General features: G+C 37.5%; 1 protein-coding gene across 6 annotated transcripts in view; it reads left to right on the forward strand.

Annotated features, from left to right (window-relative positions):
* Window positions 1-20,325, forward strand: part of NTRK2 (neurotrophic receptor tyrosine kinase 2) — a gene marked incomplete at both ends in the record, with an annotated part of 377,341 nt that overhangs the window by 42,939 nt on the left and 314,077 nt on the right. For all 6 annotated transcript variants that reach the window (XM_082655915.1, XM_082655916.1, XM_082655917.1 and 3 more), the window contains 3 exons: window positions 10,611-10,747; window positions 11,267-11,399; window positions 13,853-14,158. In XM_082655915.1, coding sequence (XP_082512041.1) covers window positions 10,611-10,747; window positions 11,267-11,399; window positions 13,853-14,158 — 576 coding nt within the window. The remainder of the gene's footprint in view (window positions 1-10,610; window positions 10,748-11,266; window positions 11,400-13,852; window positions 14,159-20,325) is intronic.

The following is a 20,325-nucleotide window of genomic DNA, read 5'->3' on the forward strand; positions in this document are numbered from 1 at the left end:
TTTCAATGACATTATTTATAACATTGTATATTCTAAATTCTTGTACTCAATTCCTGTACATTTAGTTGATCTTCAGTAGTTAGGTTTGCAGTACAAACCTTTCAATCTTTTCCCCTGGCTGGATGGCATTATTAAAGAACAGTGTACTTTATACTTTAATTTTTTTGTACTATAATTATGATTTAAATCTCTGGAAGAGAGTTTCTTCAGGAAGTGTTAATAGTGGATGATATGCTCTGTTCTAAGCAGACAACAAATATATTTAAAAGGCAGTATTCTTTTGGGTCAAATCAAAACAATCCCTCAACCCATTTTACTGGTAACTAGCTACCGTAGAACATGCTAGCCCCACAGTGAAGATAACATGGTAATTCAGTTGAGGGTTGAGTGTAGTTACTATATAAAACACTCTTAATGGTCCCATGGATTGAAATCAGCTTTGCCTTTGGTTTCTTTATTTATAATGACAATTCCAATTTTCCATTTTTCCAACCTTCAAACTTTTAGTGTAGAGCCTCCTTACAACACATTGACAAAATATTATTTATGTTGGGAAAGGTCGGTTCACAGGTGCCCAGGAGGAGAGGCCTGTTTCCTTGAGGTAAACTGATTTTAATGATTTATTTTTAAGATTTACTTTTGGTTTCCACTATAATTTGTAGTATGCATGTCTGTTTAGCATATTTGTACATACTCCTTCTTTTGTTTTAAACTAGGAAAATAGGATAGTAATTCTATTTTGTTAGCATTCACAGAAGATTAAAATGAAATGCTGTATTAATACTCCATGCATAAATTAGATTGGTAAAAAACATTGTTTTCCTAGCATCTTAGCTGGATTGATTTTTTTTTTTTTTCCTGAAAAGCAAATACAAAGTCTAGTTTACTGCTTTGCTTCCTTTTATTAGAGATCAGGTTTTACCCACTAAAACACAGGAAGCCACACAGTGGACCAGTGCTTTTCTTTGTCTTTTTAGAAAGGCAAATAAAGCAGGTTTTCTAACCTGTCAGCTGCTATTCAGATTTTTGTGTTTAGAAGTTTTGTGGTTGCTGTCACTGTCATGACATGGCTCACACAAGCCTAGAAGCACAGTTTCCCATTTGAGCTGGGAAAGTCACTTTGCTAATTTTCTGTCATTTTTGCAACCAGGTGTAAAGCAGCCACTTCTAAATAGGTCAGGCTCATTCTGGCTTCATTCCTGGTTGTGAAATATGTATGTTTAGGGGACACAAAAATGGGAAGATATTTCTTCCCAAGAAGAGAGAAAGTGAGTGGAGAGAAGACAGAGAGCTGACAAAAATCATAATTTACTTGAATATTTTTATACCCATGGAGTGATGATCCAATAAGAAATGAACAGAGCTTAGGCTTACTAAAATGAGGTGAAAAAGAACACAACTCAGGCCTACAGGTGGATATTGAAAAATAAAACCCAAACTTGACCCATCTCATTTATTGCAAAGCCAAGTTAATATTTCAAAAAGTTTAGAGGTTAGTTTTCCTCAATTATTAGGAAGTGAGAACGTGCATACTTTGAATTAGTGATCAAAGGGCCTAGTCAATATGGTCAACTTTCAAGAAGTGTGCACCAGTGGATGGCGCAGTGTCAGTGGCTGTTCACCTGAGTATGGTTGGAAAGGACATACCAGCCAGTAGACCTCAGCAGAAAATCATCAATCATTCAGTGAAAAGGCTGACTGTCTTTAGACCAGGGCTTCCCAAACTTTAATGTGCATATGAATCACCAGCAGATCTTGTTAAAAATATTGCTTCTTTTCCAGCAGGTCTGGGTTGGGGCCTGAGAGTCCACATTCTAACAACCCCCTTGTTCCATAGATCACACTTTGAGTAGCAAGGGTTTAGACAATGGGTGTTGGACTATTCGTTGGGTTTTTGCTTGTACAACTATTATTCTTACACCTGACAGGAGCCTGAGCAATCATCTAGTCCACCAAACTTTCCCCACTCTATGTTCTGTGCAACTCTAATTCCTTGAGATGCTCTGTGTAGGAAAAAGAAAAACCCAAGGTTAAAGAAAAAAATATAGAAAATTCTGTAACTCTGGATGTTCACTGTGCACATTACTATATTAAAAGCTCTAAGAATTCCTGCTCGAAAAGAACCATGTAACTTCCATTGATCTTATGGTCCTCAAGGTTGTTTGAGTACATACCATTTCTTTGTGATATCATGTTATGGCTTTGCTATTTTTACTTGAAGTAATTTGACAGAATATCAGATATACACATGTATAAATTCAGATGTAAAATATATTTAAAGCTAAATATCCATATTGATATTGGTAATAACATTAATAGCTAACGTTTATTAAGGACTTAATATGCACTAGACCTCATCTGAAATATTTTCCATATTATCTTATTAGGCATCCTAAAAGCTCTAGAAAGTAGATGTCATTAGTATCCTTATTTCCAGTTGAAGAAATGAAAGCTTACCAAGCATCATGAGTAAACATCTAATGAGTAGGGGTTGGCTTTAACCCACATCTGTCTGTCTAGGGCCTTAACCAATACACTGATCAGCTGCATCCTTTACTGGGCTCTTCCATGCCTCAGAGGTGTCTGTCTGTCCGGGCAGCTGGTCTTCTCTGATCTCCAGCGAGGTTTCCCGGCGTGTAAAGGAGGACAGCCCTGATACTTAAGTCAGGATCCCATTACCATAGAAGCTCTTGGAGACATTGCTGAGCTTTGCTCTGTACTTGTGCTGATTTCAAATCTTATTAAGCCAGGAAGTAGTGCCTGGCACATGGTTTATCCTGCCTTGGCTATTCATGCTTCCCAATTCATTTTTATTGTGCTAATTAAACCTCAAGTGGTATTTCAAGTACAGATTGTTTTTTCCATTATTGAATCTTTGGCCAGCCTATTAATGCTGTAGAATTAACGTGAGTCAGATGCTTACTCATTTGTGGAAGACATTACATTTAAAAGATCTAGACTTGGCCAATTTTGCACAGATTCCTTTGGAAACTGCTATGATGGGGTGATACAATTTCTCTATAAATAAAGGAGACTCACTCTTCTCTCACAGATAGACACGTAATTATTTTTTTAATGAACCAAATTCCTAGATTGTGGATATGTATTGGTATTTATAGTCTGTGCTAAAATGGATATTACAGTCTGGGAAGGGTAGTCTATTGTAGTGGTGAACATCTTGATCTTTGAGTTCAGTTCCTAGGTAGTTGGGCAACTTTGGAAGATGTATTGGACTTTTCCAAAACTCACATTCTTTATTAATTAAATGAAGATAAATACTTAACTTCAAGCTTGGTTGTAAGGATTAAATTAAATGAAACAAAAATGTAAAGTACTAGACAGGAGTTTCTGGTTCAGTGAATGCCCTATAGATGTTATTGCTAGTACTATAATTAAGCAGACATTTTTAGAGATATTAATCATGTAAATTTAGGCTTGAAGGAAAAAATAAACGACATTAGATTTTACAGGGGAGATTAAGATTATAGCATAGCATTCTCTGCTGAGACTCTCTTTATTTTAACTTCTTTTCTGCTTAGAATTTCCACACTTTTAGATACATTTATACAAGGTGGAAGTTTACACCATCGGTTTATATTCGAGGTGCCAGGAAGGGTGTCACCAAGATCCATTGGTGGAGTCTGCTGGTGGGGGAGCTCATACCTCAAGAGCAAGCACCATGGCAAGCCCTGGCTCCATGGTTTCTCCAGATTCAGCCAGATAAATCTATAAATACAAGAGAACGGGAGAGGAGTCAACACAGCTTTGTGTTTCTGCAGTTGCCATTGGAAAGTAGATGGATGAGTAGTGACTGACTTAAAGGCTGAGAATGCTGGTTACCAAGTGGGCAATGGGGAAAGCCAAGAGGAAAGCTTGGTGTATATTGCAGAACTACTGCAAGGCTCAGGAAGTGAGAGAACAGGTAACACCAAACACAGGAGAGTGGTTGAAAGATTTTTGTTCCATACATCTCAGGTGTAAAAACTGGAAGTTTGTTCTCTAAAGAGGATAAAACAAAGGCCCAGAGGAATTCCAGGTAGAGCTGAGGCTGTGAGAGACATAGAGAGGATGATGGATTTACAGACAACTGAGTTTTGACACAGGTATCCTCCAATTTTTGGAAGTTTTCTTTACACCACTTCGCTTTTCTGAACGTAATCGGAAGAGGATTTTTGCTTCTCCTAAAAAAGGTGAAAAGCAAAAATAGCATTCAGCATTTGTTTTACATGGAGCTCTTTAGAGGCAGCGCACATCCCAAGCAGGGAGGGGGCACCACTAAGCTCCTTCCTGGGAGCTACACTCAGCATCTCATCATCACGCCGCCATAGCTTTGACTGTGTCTGTGAGAATCTGTGCTTTATTTTGATTTATTCTGTGCATCTGTTAGAAGGAGGTGTCCTGAGGTAATTACTTCTTTACTTTATGTCATTTCGTCAAAAAGTTTCATAGGAGCGTTCTGCGTTCTGATAGCCAGGAAAACCTGTGTTTCCAGCCTCTTCCTCTTCCAAACAGTACACTGCAAGAGAATTATCTGAATAATTTGATCAATCCCATCCCCAGAAGGAGTTAATGATACTGACATCAGGTGGTACCCATTACAGAGGCCAGTAATACTGCCCTAGTGATGCTGACAGTTAATAAATGTGCAATGCTTCTATTACCCCATTCTTAAAGATGAAAGAACAGGGACTTCCCTGGTGGCGGAGTGGTTAACACTCTGCGCTCCCAATGCAGGGAGCCTGGGTTCGATCCCTGGTCAGGGAACTAGATCCCACAGGCATGCCGCAACTAAGAGTTTGCATGCCACAACTAAGGATCCAGCGACCCCCAAATAAGGAGCCCACCTGCTGCAACTAAGACCCAGAGCAACCACATAAATAAATAAATAAAATAAAATCTACATTAAAAAAAAATTAACGAACAGTCAAGGATCACCAACTGTTTGAGAAAAGTTTATAATATGAAAGAAAACCACAAAACAGAGAGAAAGAAAAAAAATTGCAGAAACAAAGTTGATATAGACAGAAGAAAAATTCACAAGAAATTATAATTAATATTTCATAGATATTAGAGATCAACAGAGATATTGCATCCATGAAACAAACACATGGTGTTAAAAAAATAGAAGACCATTCAGGAACAACAACAAAAAGCCTTGGAAAAACTAAAAGTATGACAGAAATAGAGCAAATAGACAAAAAGATGGAAAATAGGAGAGAAAAGATTGAAAAAGATAGGCCACCCAGAAGGTCCAGCCTCCAAATAATAGGAGAGCTAAGTGGTGAGAGAAAGCATTACAGCGTAGTTGAATTGGCATCATTTTTTTTTTCCCTTTCATCGTGGTGCATATCACAGTGTTGTGTCCTATAATTAAAGCTGTCTTAAATTTGATAAAATATGATAACTATTACACACAATGGTTCAGCTGTCTGTAGAGTTTATGTATTTATAGTAAACTTTATTGTACATTTAGACAACAAAACTTCATAGCGGGCTTCCCTGGTGGCGCAGTGGTTGAGAGTCTGCCTGCCGATGCAGGGGACACGGGTCCGTGCCCCGGTCCGGAAAGATCACACATGCTGCGGAGCGGCTGGGCCCGTGAGCCGTGGCCGCTGAGCCTGCGCGTCCGGAGCCTGTGCTCCGCAACGGGAGAGGCCACAACAGTGAGAGGCCTGCGTACCACAATAAAAACAAAAAAACAAAAAACTTCTTAGCAGATGGTAAGATATGAAGACAGAATAGTGTGAGTGTGGTATGGGCATGTGGGGAGAGCTGGCTTTCTGTGTGAACATGAGCCTAGTTCTCACCTTCCAGGGTGAGAGGTCAGTAGATAATGTTAAAACAGAAAAAACAAGAAGTAGCAATATAAACATGATATTTAGTGATATAGAGATCAATACCCAAAGAAGTTAAAAGAGGTGAAATGAGTGCTTCTGGGAATAGGAAATAGTGCCACATGGGTACTATTTCTCACATAGTAGTTTGAATATTTTTGTTTCTTTTTTTCCCCTGAGTTTGTAGTTGTTTTTATATTTTCTCAGTTTTATTGATATATAACTGACATACAGTACTGTATAAGTTTAAGGTGTATAGCATAATGATTTGACTTACATACATCATGAAATTATCACAATAGGTTTAGTGAATATCCATCATCTCATATTGATTCAAAATTAAAGAAACGGAAAAAAGTTTTCCCTGTGTTGTACATTATATCTCTAATATTTACTTATAACTGGAAGTCTGAACCTTTTGACTACCTTCATCTAACTTCCTCTCCTTCCACCCACCCCCCAACCTCTGGTAGCAACGAATCTGATCTCTTTTTCTATGAGTTTGCTTGTTTGTTTGTTTGTTTTTGAAGTATAACTGACCTACAACACTCAGTTTCAGGTACACAACATAGTGATTCAGTATTCTGTACATTTCAAAATGATCACCATGCTAAGCCTAGTTATGATATGTCACCGTACAAAGATATTACATAGTTATTGACTATATTCCTCGCTGTACATTTCATACCTGTGTGTATTTCGCAACTGGAAGTTTGTATCTCTTAATCTCCCTCACTCATTTCTTTCCTCCCTCCACCCCTCTCCCCTCTGGCAACTACCTGATTGATCTCTGTACCTGTAACTCTGTTTCTGTTTTGTTATGTTTGTTAATTTGTTTTGGTTTTTAGATTCCCCCTATAAGTGAAATATGGTATTTGTCTTTCTCTGTCTGCTTATTTCATTTAGCATAATACTCTCTAGGTCCATCCATGTTGTTGCAAATGGCAAGATTTCATTCTTTTTTATGGCTAATATTCCACTGAATATATACACCACATCTTCTTTATCCATTCATCCACTGATGGGAACTTAGGTTTCTTCCATATCTTGGCTATTGTAAATAAGGCTGAAATGAACATGGGAGTGCAGGTATTTTTTCTGATTAGTGTTTTTGTTTTCTTTGGATAAATACCCAGGAGTGGAGTTGCTGGATAATATGTAGTTCTATTTTTAATTTTTTGAGGAATCTCCATACTGTTTTCCATAATGACTGCACCAATTTACATTCCCACCACCAATGCATGAGGGTTCCCTTTTCTCCACATCCTTGCCAGCACTTGTTGTTTGTTGTCTTTTTGATAATAGCCATTTTGAAAGGTCTGAGGTGATATCTCAGGGTGTTTTGGTTTGCACCCTGATGATTAGTGATGTTGAGCCACTTTTCACGTGCCTGCTGGCTATCTGTATGTCTTCTTTGGAAAAATGTTTATTTAGATCCTCTGCCCATTTTTTAATTGATTTTTTTTAATGTGGAGTTGAATGAGTTCTTTGTATACTTTGCATACTAACTCCTTATCAGATATATAGTTTGCAAATATTTATCCTGTTCAGTAGGCAGCCTTTTCATTTTGTTGATAGTTTCCTTTGCTGTGCAAAAGTTTTTTAAGTTGGTTGCAGTTACATTTGTTTATTTTTGCTTTTCCCCCACTTTTCTGAGGAGACGTATCCAAAAAACCATTACTAAGACCAATGTCAAAGAGTATACTGCCTTTGCTTCCTTCTGGAATTTTTATGGTTTCAGGTCCTACATTTAAATATTTAATCCATTTTGAACTTATTTTTGTTCGTGGTATGAGAAAGTAGTCCAGCTTTGATTCTTTTGCATGTAGCTGTCCAGTTCTCTGAATACCATTTTTTGAAGTGGCTGTCTTTACTGCATTATATATTCTTGCCTCCTTTGTAGTAGATTAACTGCTCATATAAGTGTGGCTTCATTCCTGGGCTCTCTATTCAGTTCCATTGATCTATGTTTCTGTTTTGGTGCCAGTACCATACTCTTTTGATTACTGTAACTTTGTAGTATAGTTTGAAATCAGGCGGCATGATACCTCCAGCTTTGTTCTTCTTTCTCAAGATTATTTTGGCTATTTGGAGTCCTTTGTATTTCCATACAGATTTTAGAATTATATGTTCTAGTTCTGTGAAAAAAACATTTGTAATTTGATAGGGATTGCACTGAATCTGTAGATTACCTTGGGTAGTATGGTCATTTTAGCAATATTAATTCTTCAAATTCATGAGCACAATATATCTTTCCATCTGTTGCTGGTGCCTTCAATTTCTTTCACCAGTGTCTTATGGTTTTCCAAGTACAGGTTTTTTACCTCCTTAGTTAGATTTATTTTTAGGTATTTTATTATTTTGATGCAATTGTAAATGGAGTTTTTTCTTAATTTCTTTTTCTGATAGTTCATTGTTAATGTATAGACATGCAACAGATTTCTGTATAGTAATTTTGTATCCTGCAACTTTATCAGATTCATTGATGAGCTCTAGTAGTTTTTTGGTGGTATCTTTAGGATTTTCTACATATAGTATCATGCATCTTCAAACAGTGACAGTTCTACTTCTTCTTTTTCAATTTGGATATATTTTATTTATTTTCCTTGACTGGTTGCTGTGGCTAGGACTTCCAATACTATGTTGAATAAAAGTGGCTAGAGTGGGCATCATTCTCTTGTTCCTGAACTTAGAGGTAGTTTGAGTGTTTTATATAACAAGTTTTGTAGAATTATAGACTTTTTAAACTATGTGACTATGTATTTTGATTAAAAAAATGCATATTTTGAAAAAGTCACCTAGATCATACCACTGGCTTCAAGGAGATTTAAAAAAAAATAAACCCATTTCTTATATCTTGCCATGGCATGCTTCTTACATTGGGAAGCTTAATTGTCATGGAAGTTGTCATCAGATATTAGAGCTAGAAAATTTTAGAGCTAGATCTTCTAATTGAACAGTGTAATTTTACAGAGAAGAAAACACATTGAGAGGAGAAATGACTCACCCAAAGTCACACAGTATGTTCCAGATTTAGGGTCTAGGGTTCCTGACTCCTGACCCAGTGCTCATTCCGGTTAACTGCAGTGCCTCTTGATCATTTGTATACACTTCATTGCCCTGTTCAACTCAGAGTATTAGGGGGCTGTTTGAAACCCCGTGAAATATATAACATTGCTCTCTATTGGATGCTGGCAGGAAGGAAGGGCTCTGAAGAAGTCACACCAGCCACTGAAAGCCAGATCTTATTGGGAAGTCCTCTATCAATGGTGGGAATACCATGAAACATATACTGTATAAGTCTTGCTATAGTGTAGTTTCAGTAATAAATAATAATGGCTTTGTCAGTAAGGACTGCATTGTAAGAGAAGGATTTGTGCATAGTATGGTGAAGATGACGGGTCAGATACCACTAGGTGGGCAGATTAATTGCAGTTTAATGGCCGTTGAAGATGAATTGCCTTTTCTGACCTCTGGGTTCCTCCTGAGGGTCATAGTTCCATGGAACACAGCTGTTGGGGTGAATATAGTCCTAAGCAGAGTTTCTGATACCAAGGGAGGGTCTTGCTTGACTGGCAGGACGTGATGTATTCTGAGACCCACCTTCATGTTAAAAATACTATGATTAAAAGCAGTATAGGGTCTCCCTGGTGGTGCAGTGGTTGGGAGTCCGCCTGCTGATGCAGGGGACACGGGTTTGTGCCCCGGTCCGGAAGGATCCCACATGCCGCGGAGCGGCTGGGCCCGTGAGCCATGGCCACTGAGCCTGCGCGTCCGGAGCCTGTGCTCCGCAACGGGAGAGGCCGCAGCAGTGAGAGGCTCGCGTACCGCAAAAACAAACAAACAAACAAACAAAAAAACAGTATAAACCTCCAAATGGTGTAATAGTTTAATGAAGTGATAGCATTAATAAAGAAGAGCCAGCTTTTGAAATATCAAAGTATAAAAATGATGCTGTCCTGAAATATTAAGAAATGTTTATAAGCATCAGAATTTCATCCTGTAACAAATACTTTCTCAAGGTTTTTCCAAAAAAGAACTTTTCATTGGAATAACGATCCATAAAACTTTTTTCATCATATCATAGATAGGGTGACCAATTTTACCTATAATATTTAACTATGATTTATATAGCTTTGAAACATTCTAATGCTGTTATGGTTCAAGCTTCATGTCTTTGAAAAACGCTTTGAAACTGACTTCCACAGTTGGACTCTTTCAAAATGCAGGTCTGATTTTTAAACTTATATTTCAAAATCATAGTTTGTCTCTTTCAAAATCTAGTTCTGGTAGTAAGTTAGATTTATGAGTTATTTAATGCAAAAAGTGGATTTATGCAAAAATTGTAGATGCCTCCCACACTTTTGTCCTTGACTATAAAAAATGGAAGAGAGGAAACTGAGGGAAAAGTAAGATGATCTACAGATAAAATGACTATTTATGTGCAACAACTGGATTGATAACAGTAAAACAGAACAAGAGCTAGAAGACATAGCTCTATAAACTAGTGGAGTTTTTAAAAATAAAAGGTTACTCTGCAATGATATTTTTAAGAAGTGTGCAAAATTTATTTTCAGATCTCATCACATATCTTTTAGTTCACATCAAATCCGTAAAGCTCATCAATCTGGCAACTTTTCAGATCAACATAAATCACTCTCAGAAAGTAAATAATTATTGAGTTTAAAGCAGAAAGAGTTTTCAGCTTGTTGCTGTTATTTTGATAATGCATCTAACTATCTGTATATGTCTTCCTTTACTTTCCTTGCTGCACAGGTTTGCCATCAGCAAATTTGGCTGCACCTAACCTCACTGTGGAGGAGGGAAAGTCTATCACATTAACTTGTAGCGTTGCAGGCGATCCAGTTCCGAATTTGTACTGGGATGTTGGTAATCTGGTTTCCAAGCATATGGTAAGGCTTGTGTTTGACTGTGCGTTCATAGAGATGAGAGTGTCTCAGAACTTGAGATTGTATTAACCTAGTGAAAATCACTTAATATTTTATAGGGCCACATAGAGAGATTTACAATGAGTTTTTGCTGTGCATTTACTTTCTATCTATTCTTATTTAACAAAGACTAATGCAGGTTGCATTTTAGTTATTTGTACTCCATAGATTGGAAAGTCTGTAGGTCTCTAGTAAGCTTTTTATGTCACTGTGAGCAAGGTGAGTGACTCTCCTTGTGGTCTTTTCCCTCGGAGGAAAGTAGGTAGGAATTCAAGGATTAAATCAACTTTCACACATTAAATAATTGAAATCTAGAGAAATAGAATAGCTTCTGATTAACTCCTTTGCCTAAGCCCAATTAGGCTAGAAACTTTTTTCTAATGTTATAGATGATTTTCTGCAGTTAGGGGAAGAAACCCCAAATCTTGTTACTTTGGGTTCAGTCCTAACCAAGATTATGTTTGTCTGTTAATTCATTTGTAGAATGAAACAAGCCACACACAGGGCTCCTTAAGGATAACTAACATTTCATCTGATGACAGTGGAAAGCAAATCTCTTGTGTGGCAGAAAATCTTGTAGGAGAAGATCAAGATTCTGTCAACCTCACTGTACATTGTACGTAATCAGATCGGCATGTGTTTTTAATAGCAGATGATTGTGGCTACACCTACATTTGTGGTTGGGGCACTCTGGGTGCTGCTTTAGTGCATTAAAAAAGTATATGCAGTGTTTTGTGTATCCTTAATTAAGAAATATTATCAGCCCCTTTCACTTGTCCTATTTCTTCTAATCTCTCTTGTTCACGCGTTATCTTTAAGCTTCTTCTCCGATTTTAAGCGTGTCCTCTTGTGCCTTCCCCTGTCTTGTCTTGATAGAACGTATTTTGAGCTGGTTATCCTCTTTTTGTTAATAAGTTGTAGTTTAAATTCTGATAAACCAGTTTCTAAATTTTTTTTCTCTGTAAAAGCAATATGAACCTTTAAAGTTGTGATACCTAAAGTACTGAGCTGGCTGTTCACAAACACCTAATTATACTGTTGATACAAAAAAAAAAAATTACCCCATTTATTTGACATCAAGCTTCTGTGGGGAATTGGAGGAGTCCTACTTAAATGACTGAAAATTATTATCACCTGCAAAAAAACTTTTATAACTGTTTTAAATTTCTCTCTACTGAAGACATACGATATTAAAGTTTCTTAAGCATATGTGCATTATTTTCCAGTATCATAAGCAACACAACATATAACTTAACATTCCAGATGTTGCATTCAGTGTGAACGGTGTATGTATTCAATAAAAAATACATAATCTTCACATGAGTGGAAATTCTGAGCTGCCATGGTATAAAGTAACGAGGTTTTACTCTGTTTGGATTAGGATTTGGATGAGAAAAACACGAGTGTGCATGTGTGTAAGTATGAATATGCATTACACACATGTAGGCACAAGGTTTGATACACTGGTTGACATTCACTTATAACACACATTCCGTATGTGATTGTTGGAGTGAATGATTGAAATCACCAACCTTTTGTCACTGTCAATACTACCCCGACGCCCAGAAGGTCCTGGACTCATAATTTCTCATCATTTTGACCCACATGGAAGCTTGAAGTCAATGTCATCCCCAAACACATGCAACCAGTTTCCAACTTTATGTCCTTAAGTCAACACCTCACATAAAGCTAATTTGAGCGTGGTGACAGGAAAAAGTGAGGCCTAGGCATGGGCACCTGGGCTGGTAGGAGGAAGGTAAGTATTGTCCCTGCCCCATCATGGTCCTTGTGTTTGTGACACAGACCTATAAGTAAGGGCACTCCAATTCAAATTTTTCTCAGTTTAGGTTAATATCTATGTAGTCTCCATGGTCTTGAGAATTGGCCTTGTCTATCAAAGTTTAGATAACAAGTAGAAGGAATAAGTGATAAAGAATATTAGCAACTGAGACATCCTTTGCAGTGATCCCACTCAGAGTGTATTTGTTAGCAGGCTATGATTTCCCCCGCTTTGTGTGATGAACATATACAACCAGGAAGCAGTGCATGAGGGGAAGGGCTACTGGATTAGGTATTAGGAGATCTGGATTCCTGTTCCAGATTTTCCTCACTCAGTAACCTTGACCAAGTCACTTAACCTTATTGCACTTGGGTTTCTTCATCTGAAAAATGATGCTATTAGGTCTCAAAGGTCTCTTCCAGTCCTTGATTTTATAATTATCAAAGTCAGATCACATAAAAATAAACAATTATGAGGGATTTTAAATAGCTTCACTCAGGATAAGTACTCTGTTTAAAGATGCTACTTGATAATGTTTGTTTCCCCTAAGAATAAAGTGCTTTATACTTCAGGTTAAAATAATCTTTAGTTTGTTTGTTCAGGTTTAGATAGGACCTCAGACATTTAAAGGATCAAAACTTTGATATCTCCAATTCCAGCAAAAATGGGTGTACTGTAATGAAAAGTAGTGCTTTTAAAGAGAGTTTCCTATTGACCATCGGTGAAAAATACTATCAGTTTATCAGACTTTATAATAGTCAATCAACATCGATAGCAACATTCATTGCATTGACCAGTTTTACTTGTTTTAGAAAAGTTATGCAAGATCAGGGCTTCAGGCAAGATTTGCAAAGTCAGTTTTGTCGTTATTTGTATTATTTAGTGAAGTCCTGTAAAAATAGTAGTCCTCAATGTTTTGGTGATTAATCTCCCTAGTATCAAAGGCATATATATTAGAAACCAAAGTCAACTTCAAATGAACGCTTTCCACTGTCAGAAATCTCAGGGATCTGTTTGGAGTTGGTTCTCACACTGAATAGATGTGAAAATGACTACAATGCATGGGCTTTAAGCAGAGCAGGGAAAGGAGTCTCTCTGAAGCTCTCTGTAGAAGTTAAATCAACCTTGATGATGATACAAAATATTGATGGATTCCAGAGTTGTGGGTCATGTGTTTTCTTAAACCAAACAATGGTTGAATAAAAATCCCCTATTGATGACACAGAGATCTGGAGATGGGGAGAATTCTGAGCTTTCTGATGCTATTAACTCTCTCTTTTTCAATTTAGTTGCTCCAACTATCACATTTCTCGAATCTCCAACCTCAGACCACCACTGGTGCATTCCATTCACTGTGAAAGGCAACCCCAAACCAGCGCTTCAGTGGTTCTATAATGGGGCAATTTTGAATGAATCCAAATACATCTGTACTAAAATCCATGTTACCAATCACACGGAGTACCACGGCTGCCTCCAGCTGGATAATCCCACTCACATGAATAATGGGGACTACAAGTTAGTAGCCAAGAATGAGTATGGGAAGGATGAGAAACAGATTTCTGCTCACTTCATGGGCTGGCCTGGAATCGATGATGGTGAGTACCTGATGTTTTTGCATCTGGGGAGAAGATAGGGTATATCACTCAATTACTGACAACATCATGCCAAAGCCAAGTCCAGGGGCAAGGATTCATACTCTTTCCATGGAGGTGATGGGGATGAATAACTTTGAACAATATTCTGATAAACACACATTATTTTTCTCTCGAGTGTTACATGAGATTTTGTATCCACAATGGCAAAACCCAAACAAATCTGTGAGTGGGTGAACTGTATTTGGTTGGCTCATGAACTATTTAAGATATATTTTCTAGTCCCTTATCCATTTGGGACTCAGAATCCTGCTCTGTCATCCATGGATGAGAAACTAGTGTTGTGGAATGTTTTGCTTACCTGGGCTGACTGCGTTGTGGCATCCTTTGATGGGATCCTGAATTGTTTTTCTAGGAGTGGTAAAAGTTCCAATCTGACCAATGGTTTGGGTTGGGAAAAGGATGGCTGGCATCAGGAGTCCGGTACATGGTCAGCAGAAGAATTTCAGTGGGAGCCTCAGTAAAAGCAGGGATGATGTCATGCATTTACCTGCTCCAGTTACTCTTGCTCAGTGAAGTATTCTTACTTGATTGATTGTGTTGCCCAAATACCTGGCACTATTGTAGAGACTGAGCCCTCTGGATACTGGGACCTGTACATGATTAGAATTCCTCACCATAATAGTCCCGAGTTAATCAAAGCCACACAAAAACAGCCTTGCAGAGGGGAAGGGAAAACAGAAACTTGGAGGCCCATGGGGTAGGGGCTGCTTGGGCAGCATGTACTAGTGTGGCTCACAGGGCAGCCACATGGACAAAGGTGATGGCTGCAAGCCACCTTCACCAAACGAGAAGGCAATAATTCTCATTACACAATACATCTTCCTGTTATCCTGGTATTTATTTAACAGCATTTTAATTATTTATTTATTTATTTATTTTGATTTTAAACTCTTTATTTTTTTGCATCTCTATTGGAGTATAATTGCTTTACAATGGTGTGTTAGTTTCTGCTTCATAACAAAGTGAATCAGTTATACATATACATATGTTCCCATATCTCTTCCCTCTTGCGTCTCCCTCCCTCCCACCCTCCCTATCCCACCCCTCTAGGTGGTCACAAAGCACCAAGCTGATCTCCCTGTGCTATGCGGCAGCTTCCCACTAGCTATCTATTTTATATTTGGTAGTGTATATATGTCCATGCCACTCTCTCACTTTGTCACAGCTTACCCTTCCCCCTCCCCATATCCTCAAGTCCATTCTCTAGTAGGTCTGTGTCTTTATTCCTGTCTTACCCCTAGGTTCTTCATGACATTTTTTTTCTTAGATTCCATATATGTGTTAGCATACGATATTTGTCTTTCTCTTTCTGACTTACTTCACTCTGTATGACAGACTCTAGTTCCTTCCACCTCACTAGAAATAACTCAATTTCATTTGTTTTTATGGCTGAGTAATATTCCATTGTATATATGTGCCACATCTTCTTTATCGATTCATCCAATGATGGACACTTAGGTTGTTTCCATCTCCTGGCTATTGTAAATAAAGGTGCGATGAACATTTTGGTACATGACTCTTTCTGAATTATGGTTTTCTCAGCGTATATGCCCAGTAGTGGGATTGCTTGGTCATATGGTAGTTCTATTTGTAGTTTTTTAAGGAACCTCCGTACTGTTCTCCATAGTGGCTGTACCAATTCACATTCCCACCAGCAGTGCAAGAGTGTTCCCTTTTCTCCACACCCTCTCCAGCATTTATTGTTTCTAGATTTTTTGATGATGGCCATTCTGACTGGTGTGAGATGATATCTCATTGTAGTTTTGATTTTCATTTCTCTAATGATTAATGATGTTGAGCATTCTTTCATGTGTTTGTTGGCACTCTGTATATCTTCTTTGGAGAAATGTCTATATAGGTCTTCTGCCCATTTTTGGATTGGGTTGTTTGTTTTTATGTTATTGAGCTGCATGAGCTGCTTGTAAATTTTGGAGATTAATCCTTTGTCAGTTGCTTCATTTGCAAATATTTTCTCCCATTCTGAGGGTTGTCTTTTGGTCTTGTTTATGGTTTCCTTTGCTGTGCAAAAGCTTTGAAGTTTCATTAGGTCCCATTTGTTTATTTTTCTTTTTATGTCCATTTCTCTAGAAGGTGGGTCAAAAAGGATCTTGCTGTGATTTATATCATAGAGTGTTCTGCCTATGTTTTCCTCTAAAAGTTTGATAGTTTCTGGCCTTACATTTAGGTCTTTAATCCATTTTGAGCTTATTTTTCTGTATGGTATTAGGGAGTGTTCTAATCTCATACTTTTACATGTACCTGTCCAGTTTTCCCAGCACCACTTATTGAAGAGGCTGTCCTTTCTCCACTGTACATTCCTGCCTCCTTTATCAAAGATAAGGTGACCATATGTATGTGGGTTTATCTCTCGGCTTTCTATCCTGTTCCATTGATCAATCTTTCTGTTTTTGTGCCAGTACAATACTGTCTTGATTACTGTAGCTTTGTAGTATAGTCTGAAGTCAGGGAGCCTGATTCCTCCAGCTCTTTTTTTCTTTCTCTAGATTGCTTTGGCTATTCGGGGTCTTTTGTGTTTCCATACAAATTGTGAAATATTTTGTTCTAGTTCTGTGAAAAATGCCAGTGGTAGTTTGATAGGGTTTGCATTGAATCTGTAGATTGCTTTGGGTAGTATAGTCACTTTCACAACGTTGATACTTCCAATCCAAGAACATGGTATATCTCTCCATCTATTTGTATCATCTTTAATTTCTTTCATCAATGTCTCATAATTTTCTGCATACAGATCTTTTGTCTTCTTAGGTAGGTTTATTCCTAGATATTTTATTCTTTTTGTTGCAATGGTAAATTGGGAGTATTTTCTTGATTTCACTTTCAGATTTTTCATCATTAGTGTATACGAATGCCAGATTTTCTGTGCATTAATTTTGTATCCTGCTACTTTACCAAATTCATTGATTAGCTCTAGTAGTTTTCTGGTAGCATCTTTAGGATTCTCTATGTATAGTATCATGTCATCTGCAAACAGTGACAGCTTTACTTCTTCTTTTCCGATTTGTATTCCTTTTATTTCGTTTTCTTCTCTGATTGCTGGGGCTAAAACTTCCAAAACTGTGTTGAATAAGAGTGGTGAGAGTGGGTAACCTGGTATTGTTCCTGATCTAAGTGGAAATGCTTTCCGTTTTTCACCATTGAGGATGATGCTGGCTGTGGGTTTGTCATATATGGCCTTTTTATGTTGAGGAAAGTTCCCTCTATGCCTACATTCTGGAGGGTTTTTATCATAAATTGGTGTTGAATTTTGGTGAAAGCTTTCTCTGCATGTATTGACATGACCATATGGATTTTCTCCTTCAATTTGTTAATATGGTTTATCACATTGATTGATTTGCATATATTGAAGAATCCTTGCATTCCTGGAACAAACCCCACTTGATCATGGTATATGATCCTCTTAATGTGCTGTTGGATTCTGTTTGCTAGTATTTTGTTGAGGAGTTTTGCATCTATGTTCATCAGTGATATTGGCCTGTAGTTTTCTTTCTGACATCCTTGTCTTGTTTTGGTATCAGGGTGATGGTGGCCTCGTAGAATGAGTTTGGAAGTGTTCCTCCCTGTGCTATATTTTGGAAGAGTTTGAGAAGGATAGGTGTTAACTCTTCTCTAAATGTTTGATAGAATTCGCCTGTGAAGCCATCTGGTCCTGGGCTTTTGTTTGTTGGAAGATTTTAAATCACAGTTTCAATTTCAGTGCTTGTGATTGGTCTGTTCATATTTTCAATTTCTTCCTGATTCAGTCTTGGCAGGTTGTGCATTTCTAAGATTTGTCCATTTCTTCCAGGTTGTCCATTTTATTGGCATGGAGTTGCTTGTAGTAATCGCTCATGATTTTTTTTTCTTTTTTTCTTTTTTTTTTTGGTACGCGGGCTTCTCACTGCTGTGGCCTCTCCCGTTTTGGAGCACAGGCTCTGGAAGTGCAGGCTCAGCGGCCATGGTTTATGGACCCAGCTGCTCCACAGCACTTGGGATCTTCCCGGAACAGGGCACGAACCCGTGTCCCCTCCATCGGCAGGCGGACTCTCAACCAATGCACCACCAGGGAAGCCCTCTCATGATCTTTTGTATTTCTACAGTGTCAGTTGTTACTTATCCTTTTTCATTTCTAATCTATTGATTTGAGTCTTCTCCCTTTTTTTCCTGATAAGTCTGGCTAATGGTTTATCAATTTTGTTTATCTTCTCAAAGAACCAGCTTTTAGTTTTATTGATCTTTGCTATTGTTTCCTTCATTTCTTTTTCATTTATTTCTGATCTGATCTTTATGATTTCTTTCCTTCTGCTAACTTTGGGATTTTTTTGTTCTTCTTTCTCTAATTGCTCTAAGTGCAAGCTTAGGTTGTTTATTTGAGATGTTTCCTGTTTCTTAAGGTAGGATTGTATTACTATAAACTTCCCTCTTAGAACTGCTTTTGCTACATCCCATAGGTTTTGGGTCGTCGTGTCTCCATTGTCATTTGTTTCTAGGTATTTTTTAATTTCCTCTTTGATTTCTTCAGTGATCACTTCGTTATTAAGTAGTGTATTGTTTAGCCTCCATGTGTTTGTATATTTTACAGAACTTTTCCTGTAATTGATATCTAGTCTCATAGTGTTGTGGTCGGAAATGATACTTGATACAATTTCAATTTTCTTAAATTTACCAAGGCTTGATTTGTGACCCAAGATATGATCTATCCTGGAGAATGTTCCATGAGCACTTGAGAAAAATGTGTATTCTGTTGGTTTTGGATGGAATGTCCAATAAATATCAATTAAGTCCGTCTTGTTTAATGTATCTTTTAAAGCTTGTGTTTATTTATTTTCATTTTAGATTATCTGTCCATTGGTGAAAGTGGGTGTTAAAGTCTCCTACTATGAATGTGTTACTGTCGATTTCTCCTTTTATGGCTGTTAGTATTTGCCTTATGTATTGTTGGGTGAATAAATATTTACAATTGTTATATCTTCTTGGATTGATCCCTTGATCATTATGTAGTATCCTTCTTTGTCTCTTATAATAGTCTTTTTTTTAAAGTCTATTTTTTCTAATATGAGAATTGCTACTCCAGCTTTTTTTTGATTTCCATTTGCATGGAATATCTTTTTCCATTCCCTCACTTTCAGTGTGTGTGTCTCTGAGTGTGAAGTGGTCTGTTGTAGACAGCATATATATGGGTCTTGTTTTTGTATCCATTCAGCCAGTCTGTGTCTTTTGGTGGGAGCATTTCATCCATTTATATAAGGTAATTATCGATATGTATGTTCCTATTCCCATTTTCTTAATTGTTTTGGGTTATTGTAGGTCTTTTCCTTCTCTTGTGTTTCTTGCCTAGAGAAGATCCATTAGCATTTGTTGTAAAGCTGGTTTGGTGATGCTGAACTGTCTCAGCTTTTGCTTGTCTGTAAAGGTTTTAATTTCTCCATCAAATCTGAATGAGATCCTTGCTGGGTAGAGTAATCTTGGTTGCAGGTTTTTCTCCTTCATCACTTTAAATATGTCCTGCCAGTCCCTTCTGGCTTGCAGAGTTTCTGCTGAAAGATCAGCTGTTAACCTTATGGGGATTCCCTTGTGTGTTATTTGTTGTTTTTCCCTTGCTGCTTTTAATATGTTTTCTTTGTATTTAATTTTTGACAGTTTGAGTAATATGTGTCTTGGAGTATTTCTCCTTGGATTTATCCTGTATGGGACTCTCTGTGATTCCTGGACTTGATTAACTATTTCCTTTCCCATATTAGGGAAGTTTTCAACTATAATCTCTTCAAATGTCTTCTCAGTCCCTTTTTTTTTTCTCTTCTTCTTCTGGAACCCCTATAATTCGAATGTTGGTGCGTTTAATGTTGTCCCAAAGGTCTCTGAGACTGTCCTCAGTTGTTTTCATTCTTTTTTCTTTATTCTGCTCTGCAGTAGTTATTTCCACTATTTTGTCTTCCAGGTCACTTATCCGTTCTTCTGCCTCAGTTATTCTGCTATTGAACCAGTCTAGAGTATTTTTCATTTCATTTATTGTGTTGTTCATCGTTGCTTGTTTCATCTTTCGTTCTTCTAGGTCCTTGTTAAATGTTTCTTGCATTTTCTCTATTCTGTTTCCAAGATTTTGGATCATCGTT

Source organism: Grampus griseus (genome assembly GCF_964374135.1).
Source record: "Grampus griseus genome assembly, chromosome: 6".
Classification (NCBI taxonomy): Eukaryota; Metazoa; Chordata; class Mammalia; order Artiodactyla; family Delphinidae; genus Grampus; species Grampus griseus.